Source organism: Hyperoodon ampullatus (assembly GCF_949752795.1).
Source record: "Hyperoodon ampullatus genome assembly, chromosome: 15".
NCBI classification, from domain to species: Eukaryota; Metazoa; Chordata; class Mammalia; order Artiodactyla; family Ziphiidae; genus Hyperoodon; species Hyperoodon ampullatus.
In genome coordinates, this window is record NC_136928.1 from 28,531,045 (window position 1) to 28,542,934 (window position 11,890).

At 50.4% G+C, this 11,890-nt stretch overlaps 1 protein-coding gene across 1 annotated transcript; it reads left to right on the forward strand.

Annotated features, from left to right (window-relative positions):
• Positions 1-994: 994 nt before the first annotated feature.
• On the forward strand, positions 995-11,101 carry CLEC4F (C-type lectin domain family 4 member F; the record flags this gene model as incomplete). The annotated part of the gene is made up of 7 exons (XM_079720677.1): positions 995-1,070; positions 1,909-2,025; positions 2,348-2,443; positions 3,318-4,436; positions 9,132-9,283; positions 10,190-10,308; positions 10,957-11,101. The coding sequence occupies 7 exons, from the start codon at positions 995-997 to the stop codon at positions 11,099-11,101; spliced, it is 1,824 nt and encodes a 607-aa protein (XP_079576803.1).
• Positions 11,102-11,890: the final 789 nt, after the last annotated feature.

The following is an 11,890-nucleotide window of genomic DNA, read 5'->3' on the forward strand; positions in this document are numbered from 1 at the left end:
TAAGCTTTTATACCCCAATAAGAGAGGTGAGAGTTCAGTCTCTCTGAGACTATCTCCCATCTAGAAGCTCTCTAGGGGTCTATTCTCAGTCCCCTTGTTAGCATAAACTCAAGTGTTGTTGAAAAGGGTTTGTTTTGAATAACAAAAGACACTCCTGTCGCCAGAAAATTCCAAGTTTTTAAGAGCTCTGTTCTAGGGACCGGGACCAGATGAAATATGTTTTTTACTCCACTAGAATCCCTTTCTTGTCATGCCAGGTGTGAGGTCCTGAGTGGGCAGAGAGTCACCTTAGCCCTTCCTTTGACCTGCAAACACCTGCTTACACTGACCTAGCCTCCTCCCTTACCCGACCACCTGTTATTTAAGAGCGTCTGGGGCTGGGTTTAAGAGTCAGCCATGGGGGCTTCCTCGGTGGTGCAGTGGTTGAGAGTCCGCCTGCTGATGCAGGGGACACGGGTTCGTGCCCCAGTCTGGGAAGATCCCACATGCCGCGGAGCGGCTGGGCCCGTGAGCCATGACCGCTGAGCCTGCGCATCCGGAGCCTGTGCTCCGCAACAGGAGAGGCCACAACAGTGAGAGGCCCAGGTAACTGAAAAGAGTCAGCTATGGGTCACAAGGATGTTTTTTCTGCAAAGCTGAGAAGGAACCCCTGACCTCCTCCTAAGTGGCCGGTGAAAAGTGTCTGTGACATTGGGGCAGAGGTTAGTGTTTGGGGCTACACTGGAGCACGGAGAGGGGGCGGATGGGCCTGAGGGGAGGGCAGAGGCTGGTGCTGAGGGAGAGGGAGAATGGGGGTGCAGACTGGCGCCTGGGAGCCTTGAGGGGAAGAGCCCAGCTGGGGCGCTTCTGCAAAGTCAGCAGCGGAGGGAGGCAGGCACAGCTGGTTAGGAATGACTCAGGAGCATATAAATCCGGGTATTGCAGCTTCACTTCCCATCACTGCTGGCCTGCAGCGTGGCCTTTAGGAGCCCGGGGCAGGGAGTAGCACTGGAGGATGAAGGAAGCAGAGATGAGGGGTGACGAGGTCCGCTTCTGCACAGGAAACCAGAGTGTCTCCCTGTGCTCCCGAGGTGAGAAAACGGGGGCCCCAGCCCGTCATCACCAGGGACCAGCCTGCTGGGCCCCAGCCCTCCGCCATTTTCCTCAGCCCCTGCCTGGCAGGCTCAGTGCTGGCTCAGCTTCCAGAATTAGCAGGCAGGGCAGAAGGTGCTTCAGGTGAGGACAGACAGCCTGCGGCCCACACTCAGTCTCCATGTGAAATCTCCCCGGACCCTTTTCCTTGGGGATGGCAACCTGGCAAGAGAAAGAGAGTGAGCTTTGAATTTAGGGGACCTGGTTTTGAACGCCATCTCTGCACACTGGGCTGGTCCCATGAGGCCTCAGGGACTCCGGGCTGTCGTCTCTCCCACTTCGAGTGGGTTTCCCTGTACACTCAGCCCCCAGACTCCCAGGCATAGCCCTTTTTAGGACACTCGTGGCGGACTTTCTGACCCAGCCGGGGAGACTCCAAGACTGACCCATGTCAGCCCCCAAGGGCTCTGCGTCTGTCTCACTCATGGAGGATCCATGGAGCAAGGCTGGCCCTGGGGCGCTGAGGTCAGAGTTCCTGCTGGGTCTCCTGCCCTCCCTCTTTCTGCTTTCATTCAAACGACACCTTGGTTGCTCCAGGTTCTGTGCCCTGTGCACGCCTTCCAGGCTCCGGGCTGTGGTCTTCTCTTAGCCTTTATGTTGCTACCACAGCCTCCACGAGCCCTGGTGCACGTCTCCGAGCACTCATTGCCCTTCCCCACGGTAAGTGTGGCAAGTGCTCTCAGCCCCAGCAGACAGCCAGGAGAGGGAGCCCAAGGGGCGGAGACTGTCTGCTCGCACAGCACAGTCTCGTCCCGGACCCTGGCTTCTCCCCTGCAGGGCTGGACCCCGGGGCAGTGGCTCCTGCAGCCCCCAAGATGCCGAGGCGTTTGCAGGCCACCCTGGCCTTTGTGGCCGCGACCGTGGTCTCCTCTCTTGTGGCTCTCTTCATTGTGGGTAAGCTCCTAGGTGACCCAAACTTGGCTGACTCTCTCTCCTTCCTGCATCAAGGTCCCAAAGAGCCCCGGATGTACGCCCTCTACTCCCAGGAGGGTCATTCCACCTCTAGTCCCAGGTCCAAACCAGAGCTTTCCTGGGACCTGACCAAGGCCTGTCCAAGGGGGGCCTCCCAAGAGATGAGGCCCATAAGGGGAGCTCTGAGGGGTCCTTGGTGTCATCTTCCCCCATCCCCTCGGGAACCCTGAGTGGAGGTAGGGCAGCCTGTTCCTCCAGGCTCAGTGCTGAGGGATTATGCTGACCTGGGAATGGGGTATCTCAGCTCTACAGCACCTAAGACCTGCACTGGAGACACACGCCTCCCTCCAAGAGTTTCCGGAAGACAACAGTACTGGGCAGTTCCTCAAGGCACTCGACTGTAAGTAGCCACGGTAGGGGGTGGGTGGGAGGGAACTGGGACCTTGGATGCCCAGACCCTTAGGACACGCTTCTTCCCTGATACCCTCAGGGCCATGCTCCTCACAGAAAGGCATTATCTTGTTTTATTTAATGGATTTTTTGAGGTATAATTGGCACATAATAAAGTATACACATTTAAAGCCTACAAACTAAGTTTTTTTTTTTTTTCCGATATGCAGGCCTCTCACTGTTGTGGCCTCTCCCGTTGCGGAGCACAGGCTCCGGACGCGCAGGCTCAGCGGCCATGGCTCACGGGCCCAGCCGCTCCGTGGCATGTGGGATCTTCCCAGACCGGGGCACGAACCCGTGTTCGCTGCATCGGCAGGCGGACTCTCAACCACTGCGCCACCAGGGAAGCCCTGGCCTACATTTTTTTAGGTAGTAAAAATTGTGTATCAAGAGGCTTCATGCTTAGTGTACAAATACAGTGTAGGACTAAATATGGGCTTTATTCATACCTATTTTCTTTACCATAATGACCCATCTAGTGGTGAAATTTCAGTGGAATTAAACATCAACAGCTCTCAATGATATAATCAGTTATTTTCAAGTTCAATTACAATGGCAAAATAATCCAGTAGGTGAGTATTTCAATCCTTCTGCTCCCCAGTTCACATGGGATAGTTGAGTAGGCCTTTATTTCGTTTTTGTGTTTACATTCTCAGGCGGCCATTCCCAGGGTCTGGGTGGTTACAGGCTGCTTGAGGAGAACTCAGGGTTGTGCCATAGACATTTCCCTTGGAAATCTTAAGAACACTCTGGTTGGCCCATGTAATGAATGGCTTCCCTATGTAATGGGCCTCTTAGCTGCCTTCTCCATTTCCTCCTTCCAGATCCCTACCACTTTGGCAGGGAGGCAGAGCTGCAAGAGGCTATCCAGATGTTTAAAGGGCACGTGGAGAATTCCAGCACCTGGAGCGTGGAGATCCAGATGTTGACGTGCAGAGTGGACAATGTCAGTTCTCAGATCCAGATGCTCGGTGGTCATCTGGAAAGTGCCAGTGCTGACCTCCAGATGGTAAAAGGCATCTTAAAGGATGCCAGCACCTTGAGTTTCCAGACCCAGATGTTAAGAAGTTCCTTGGAGGGGACCACTTCTGAGATGCAGAAGCTAAAGGGAGATCTGGAAGAGACACAAGCTTCACATTCCCAGATCCAGAGTTTCTTAAAAAGCAGTTTAGAAAACACTAGCACTGAGCTCCATATGTTAAGCAGAGGCTTAGAAAATGCCAACACGGAGATCCAGGTGTTGAAGGCAGGGTTAGAAATGGCAGATGCTCAGGTCCGATTGGCAAACAGTAGTTTAAAGAATGTTAATGCCCAGATCCATGTTTTGAGCGGCAATCTGGATAGTGTCAATGACTTAAGGGCCCAGCAGAAAGTTTTAAGAAGTAGTTTGGAAGGTGCTACTGCTGAGATGCAGAAGCTAAAGGGAAGTCTGCAAAATACAAATGCTTTAAACTCCCAGACCCAGACCTTTATAAAAGGCAGTTTAGGCAACACCAGTGCTGAGATTCAGGTATTAAGAGGTCATTTGGAAAGGTCTGGCGATGAGATTCGCCTGTTAAAAAGAGATTTGGAAACTGTCACTGCCCAGACCCAAACAGTAAATGGTCACCTGGAACAGACAGACGCTGAGATGCGAGTATTAAAAACAGAGCTAGAAAGCGCCATTGCCTTAAGTTCCGAGATTCAGGTGTTAGATGGTCTTTTGAGAAACGCCAGCCAAGAGATACAGACCTTAAAACAAGGAATGAAGGATGCTACGGACTTAAATTCCAAGACCCAGATGTTAGAAAGAAATCTGCAGGAGGCCAGAGCTGAGGTCCACAGGTTGAAAGAGGATTTGGAGAACACCAAAGCACTGACTACGAAAATCCAGGAGGAGCAGGATAGTCTGGAGACCCTCCGCGCAGCCTCTGCTTCGCAGGAGCAGCTCCAGAGGACCCAAAGTAAGTTGGAGGGGGGCTGGGGAGGGTAGCGCCTCCTGTCCCTTCAGGCTTTTGCTTACTTCTACATGCACCGCCCTGGGAAGAAGTGTGGGTGCTGGAGAGGGGCGGGACCCCACCAAAGGCAGCATAATCCCTGCTTATCATCTGACCAGAGTGACAAAACAAACACCTGGGAAACAAATGAGATCTGGTGGAGGTGTGCAATAGGGACAGAGTGTGCTAGCAGGGCCAGACAGCCTGATTTCCGACTTCCTGCTAGCCCAGATGCTGTGATTTTCCTCAAGTTGTTCACCTTCTCTGAGCTTCACTTTTCTCATCTGCAAAGTGGAGACACTAATATCTGCTTCACAGTGAGGATCAAATGAGTTAACACATATAAAGCATTTAACTAGGTGCCCAGCATTCTTGCATTCATCTGACAAAAATGTTTTGAGGCCCTAGGATGTGTCAGGAGCATAAAGATGAACAGGATGTGATGCCCACCCTTGAAGCTTGCAGGCGGGTGGAGCGGCCTTGCACAAAAGGCGTCAGAGGTGCTATGTGGGGAGCAGGTCTAAAAACTGGGGTTGGGGAGGAGCAAAAAAGAAGGAAAAGAAGGGATCTTCTCCGGGCTGATGTCCTCTGGTGTAGACAAGGATCTTCCAAAGGGGGAGGAAATCTTCTGGGGGAGAAAGGATCAAAAGATGCTTCGATGGTAATTTGGCCCTTGAACTGAGTCCTGAAGGACCAGTAGGTGCTCGCCAAGCAGATAGGATAAGGGAACAGGAGGTCACAGGCATGGAGCTGTGAACCATGAGGTTCAAGAAACTTCCGGCAGTTCTGTCTGACTGGACTGTGGCCAAGTGGGTGGTTGATGAGGCACAGGCTGAAAAGACAGTAGGCAGGGGCCAGAGTGGTGGCTTTCAAACTGTTTTGAATGTAACCACAGCATGAAATCCATTTTACATTGTGACCCAGTATAATTATGTGTCACACACACACACACACACACACACACACACACATTTCAGAAAGCAAAACTTTTACCACATGAATGGTAATATTTTATATTTTATAATCTATTATTTATAATAGATTATAATAGATTATAATCTACTTTAATATTTTATAATCTATTCTCCAAAAAACCCTACAACCTCAATACAACCCATTAGTGGGTTGATGACTGTGGCTGGAAAAACACTATGTGAGGAAGGGAGGCAGACCTGGAGAGACACCAGCTAGATGTGGAAGGCCTCTGAGCTTGGGTTTCTTTTTTTAAAAGATATATTTTTAAATTTAAAAAAATGCTTACTTATTTGGCTTCATTGGATCTTAGTCGTGGCATGCGGGCTCTTTAGTTGCAGCATGCGAACTCTTCGTTACGGCATGTGGGATCTAGTTCCCTGACCAGGGATTGAACCCAGGCCCCCTGCATTGGGAGTACAGAGTCTTAGCCACTGGACCACCAGGGAAGTCCCTGAACTGGGTTTTGTCCTTCAGGAAATGAGGATCTATCGAAGGGCTTCAAGCAGGCTGGCTAGATGGGTCTCCAGGCTGAGACAGGGAATAAAAGAGGAAGACAAGCAGCGAGATTTGGACATACTGAGTCTGAGATGCTTTGGGGGAATTCAAGTGGCCGTCATCTGCAGGCTGTCTGGAGTGTAGGAGAGGGGCCCTGCTGCACACAGAGATGCAGGAGCCCTGGGTATGCTGGTTCTGGTTGTGGCAGTGGGAGTGGGGAGTTTGCATGAGATAAAATGCTTCGTGAGAAGGAGGCTGAGGGTGGAAACAGGAAGTCAAGAAGGGTGGCAAGAAGGGAAAGAGGTGTTTTTGAAGGAGACTGGAGAAGGCAGTCTCAGAGGCAGGAGGAGAACTAGGAGATGTACAGTTGGGGAAGCCAAGGAAGGAGAGCATTTCAAGAAGGGAGTGGCTAGTTCTGGCAAATACATAAGAGAGGCCAGGTAAAAAATCAATAAGCAACCACGAACTTCAGGCAATTAGTAAGTCATTGGAATAAAGTTTCAGTGGAGAGTTGTATGTGGTCTGGAGGCCAGACCATGGTCAGTAGGGCGTGAATGAGAGATTAGGTGTCCAAGTCATTCAGGGGCCTTAGCTGAGAAGAGGAGAGAGATGAGGCCTAGGTGAAGGGGATGGAAGGGTAGAAGGAGGGATTAAAAAACAACCTGTATCTTTCATATTAATATCACAAAACTTACATATTAATTATAGACAATGTGGCAAATATTGAAAAATAGAAAGATGAGACTATGACAACTAGTATTTCTGTAAAAATGTCTATTTTTACAATAAGAACCCACTGCTAATATTTTGGTGAACTTCCTTGAGAGGGATTTTCTAAATTAGGATAGGCTTGATCTGCGGGTCAGAAAAAGGCACCAGCAAAGAGGGAGGAGATTGAAGGAGAGAGAAACTGGAGTGGGGGTGTGTTGGGGAGACAGTGTTGGATGGGGGGAGACAGAAAGAGAGAGAGAGGAGAGAATGAAATGCACAGCCGAGTGATTGGCCTTGAAGGGTTGGGATAGTACTTGAACCTCTGAGGCTGGGAGGGGAGGAAGTGTGGAAGTAGATGTTCACCCAGGTTTGCAGATATGGGTACATGACACTGAGGGAGCTTGATATTTAGTGGTGTCTCTGTAAAGCAGGAGGTCCCTGGTGAGAGAAGAGGGAGGGAGCTGTGAGGGAGGGGGCTATTTGGAGCATCTGCTGAAAAGATGGGGCTGACAAGTGAGGGGCTTGACAGACAGCACTGAGGACCAGCTCTACTGTTTTGCTCTGCTGCCCTCTGTCGGAAGCCTGGAAGTCTTCCCTTCTTAATGACTCCTATGCTGTCCTCTTAACTCCCTCCTATATCTTGCTGCTGCTTTGGTACGGACCAATGCTTCTCCACCTTGGGGACACACTGGAATCACCCAATGAGCTTTTAAAAAATGATGCCTGGAACGAACCTCCAGAACTCTGACTTTTCTTTGGGGAGAGGGGTGGTTCTGGGATGCAGCCTGGGCATCAGAGTTTTTTAAAAAGCTCCCTAGGTGGTTCTAATGGGCAGTCAGGGCTAAGAACCATTAGTTTAACTCTTTCTTAAAGGGCCACACAGTCGATATTTTGAGCTTTTGGCTGAACAGTCTCTGTTGCAACATCTCTGCTGTTGTAATGATAAAGCAGCCAAAGACAGTCTGTAAACTAAAGGGCACGGCTGTGTTCCAATAAAACTTTATTTATAAAAAGAAGCTGCTGGTAGGCTGTAGTTTACCAGTCCTTGGTTTAGACTGCTGTTTCTCAGACTTTGGAGTGTATCAGAATCACCTGGAGAGTTTGTTAAAATGCAGATTGTCAAAAAACAATTTTGGATTCAGCTGGTCTGGGGTGAGTCTGAGAATCAGCATTTCTACCAAGTTCCCAGGTGCTGATGCTGACGGTCCTGGGACCACACTTTGAAAACCCCTGGTTTACACACTCACCATTTATTATTCAGACATTACAATTGTGTTGTAATTGGTGTCTCTGTCCCAATTAAGATTGCGTTCTTCCTGTTGAGCATCCACACCGTTACCAGGTTGACATTTTTACAGTGCAAATCTAAGCATATCACGATCCTTCTTTAAAACCCTTCAGGGCTTCCCACTGCTCACAGGAAAAATCTTCCAAACTCCTTTACATGGGATGTGCGATTTTGTGCTGGTGAACCTGTCTGTGTTCATTTCCCATCCGTTGTGCACTGACCATTCCAGTACTTGAACAGATCAGGCTATGCCATGCTGTTTCACACCTTCATGCTTTTGTGACTACTCTGTCCCCTGCCTGGAATGCTCTCCTTGGCACTGCCTATCTGGCACACTCTTCCTCAGTCTTTTAAGACTCCGCTCAAGTGACCTCTCACCTAAGGTGTCCTTCCTGAGCCCCACTTCCCGCCCAGGTGAAATAGACCACACCCTCTTTTGTGCCTCTAACATGCATTGGTTTTCAATCAATGCATCTTCAACACCTTTTTGAGCATCTGTCTCATTTACTAGACAGTAATTTCCTTGAGGGCATGAATCATGTCTTACTGATTTCTCTATAACAGTCCCTGATTCATAGAAGTTGAGGAATGTTGAACAAAAGAATAGATGAATGAATAAGTGAGTCTATTTTGGCACCATTTCAAGCAGCTGTGATAAGGATGATGTTAAAGAAGAGAGTGTCAGGACAGGGAGAGATGAATGAATCAGGGCATGTGCTCACGGGATGAGCTATTAGAGTCTGAAATTGTGAGGTCAGGCAGACCAGGGGATGAAAAGGTCCCAAGTGTGGTCCTGGGTGTGGGCAGCTGAAGTGGATGGAGATGAAGTCAAGGAAATGAGGGAAGCTACAGGTTGGCTGTGCACTCTCCCAGGGAAATGGCAGGAATTGAGGTGCAGAGAACTGTCAGGTGATAGCAATGAGTTGGGAAAGAGGGTAGTCTAGCTAGGATGCAGGAGCCTCAAAAGAGTATTGCTGGGTAGCAGAGCTGTCTGAATATCCCCGGAGTGATGGAGCCAGATGTCCTGAGCTGCTGCTGAGTAGTGGGCTGGGGCTGAACCCTCCCAGACCGTGCCCCTGTAGCACTGGGCATCAAGCATTGCATGGGCTTGTGACCCTCAGTGGTCAGTCCCTGGACAGATCAGGATGCACAGCCAGCTCCTGGTTCTCTCTCCTCCCCCACCTTTGCTCCAGATCAACTCCTCCAGCTGATCCTGCAAGGTTGGAAGTCCTACAGTGGGAGCTTGTATTACTTTTCTCATGCCAAGAAGACTTGGGAGGAGTCTGAGCAGTTCTGTGTGTCCCAGGGAGCCCACCTGGCCTCGGTGAACTCTGAAGAGGAACAGGTCAGAGCTGTGGGCTTGGGGTGGTGATGCTGGGGTTGATGTGGGAGCAGGGACTTTGGTGCTTTGGCCTTCCCCCTCTTGGAGTGGGCATGGCAGAGATCTCCATGTCTCCTCTGTCAGTCAGGGAGCAAATATTTATTGAATTGTGATGAGCATCTTGCTCTGGAGGTACAAGCACTGACAGCAAACCCCAATGTCCTCAGTGAATGAGGGAGACGCCCAGAGGAGTCAGCAGAGAGGAAGGGCAGAGGGAGGTGGCACCAAGTGACTGCCCTTAATGTGTCGGGTGCAACCTTCCCTCCCCATTCCCTCATTTTCCTCTCAGTCTTCCTCTCCAGTTGTCAATCTTGATTTTAATGTCAGTTCATCTAATGGCTATGGAAGGCCCATGAGCAGAAGATGCAGGCTTCTTGGGAAGGCCAGACACACATATGAGTTTGAGGACCACCAAAGGCAATAGAGCCCCAGAGTGGCCCATATGCCGAAGGCTCTTATCAGAAGTTACTAGAGTTACTGACAAGGGCCCACTGTAGGTTTGGTCAAATTTAACTTACAGACCTGTCCAACCCTTGTGATTCTCCTGAGACTGTTCGTGTCTGCCCGTCAAAGGACATGCTATTTTGTAAAACACATCTTCTTAAAAAAACTGTGACCAGATCTGTCTTTGTCCCAGTAAGGCCACACTCCTCATCAGGTCAACATGGGAGAAGCTGGACTTCCCTGAGGTGACCTGGCTGCTGCCCTGGATCTGGAAAACCATGGAACGCATAGGGAGGGGACCCAGCTCCTGGAAAGTGGGCTTCATGTCCCTGGGACTAGGGAGGGCGTGGCTTCGATTCCTCTTCCACGCGGCCTGGTGAACAAGCTCCTCACACAAGGTCACACGACCCTGCCTTTCCTCCACAGGCATTTCTGATACAGTTCACGAGTGCCTCTTACCACTGGATTGGCCTCACTGACAGCGGTTTGCAGGGCTTCTGGCGCTGGACAGATGGCACACCATTCAATAGTGCCAGGAGCAGTGCGTGAGTCCAGCCACTGTCTGGTGCCGTCCCAGGCACTGTCTTGGGCAGGTCTGGCTAGAGACTCTGTCCTGTGTGTGTATCCCTGCCCATGAAGTGTTAGTGTTCTGTGTGATATATGTGTATGATGTGTGTGTGTGATGTGTGTGTGATGTGTGTGTGAAGTGTGTGTATATATGATTGTGTGGGTGATGTGTGTGTGTGTATCATGTGTGTGGTGTGTGTATGATGTGTGTGTACACCAGCATAGCTGTGATCCTTGCCTGGACCCCTCCACAGGGGCATCAGAACAGGACAGGTCCTGGGGCTGGCAGGCAGCCTATGAGTGGGTCTTTCTGTTTTGTTGTATTTTGTTCGTTTTTGCCTACCCTATACCCTACTACGTAGGCCTGGTCCCAAGGAGCCTTTGCCCCCATCTGAAGGTATCTGAATATGAATTCTGGGGTGGGGACTTGCAGCTTTAGACACACTTCCCGTCCCTCCATTCTCAGTAACTAAGGACAACCTCAGCAGAGCCATCCTGAGGGCACCACTGGCCCCATCCTGGGGCTACCAGGGTATTGGGGACCTGTGTCACTTCAGCTCCTTATGCCACAGCAGGGCAAAGGGACACTTCTTTCATCTAGCAGAATAAAGCCCTCTTGTTTCCAGGTTTTGGGACAAGAATCAGCCGGACAACTGGCGACACAGGAATGGGCATACGGAAGACTGTGTTCACATGCAGCTGAAGTGGAATGACATGTACTGTAACGCCCTCTACCACTGGGTCTGCAAGAAGCCCGTGGGCCGGATGTAGTCTGAGGGCAGGCGGAGCTGAGCCCCTTCTGCAGGATGCCTTGGGAGCCTCTGAACTCAGCTTGCTCTCTGGGGCCTTCCATTTGGCCTTTGTTTCTCCTGCCCTGTCCTTCTGAAAAAATCTTTCCAACATGTTTACCTCATGTGACCCAGCACAAGCAATATCTCCTCAAGGCAAGAGCCTTGTTTTGCCTCTGTATTTCCCTTGGCAACCAGCACAGGCCTGTCAGACAGCAGGTCCTCAATAAACATTCGGATGAACGAAAGTTTGGACTTGTCTCTGTGACAGCTGCCAGGCTCGCTTCTCCCTGCCTTGGTTTTCCTTCCCTCAGGGTCCCTTCTGTCTTGAAACAAGCATATCTTGTTTAAGGGCTTTATAGCTAGGAACTTCCAGTTGGTTTGTTGAAAACAGCAGAGGTTTAACACAAACTACAGGGAGTTGGTAGGGGTACAAATTCCCAGGAAGTCATAGACACCCCACGTGTTCTCTGTACTTTCTTTGTAGAAGATGGGGCTGGAGCTGGAATTTTCCAGCCCTTTAAATAACTCCAAAAACTCACTTCTCTCGAGTTGCTGGCTTTATCTTGTCTTCGGACTTTTAACCCTCAGAGCCATTTCTCTGACTCCTCCTGTCCCCATTCACCCTTCCAGGGACTCAGCTTTCTGCCAGCTCAACTAAGAATGAGAATTTCTAGACCAGTTTTTTTGGCGGTACGCGGGCCTCTCACTGTTGTGGCCTCTCCCGTTGCGGAGCACAGGCTCCGGACGCGCAGGCTCAGCAGCCATGGCT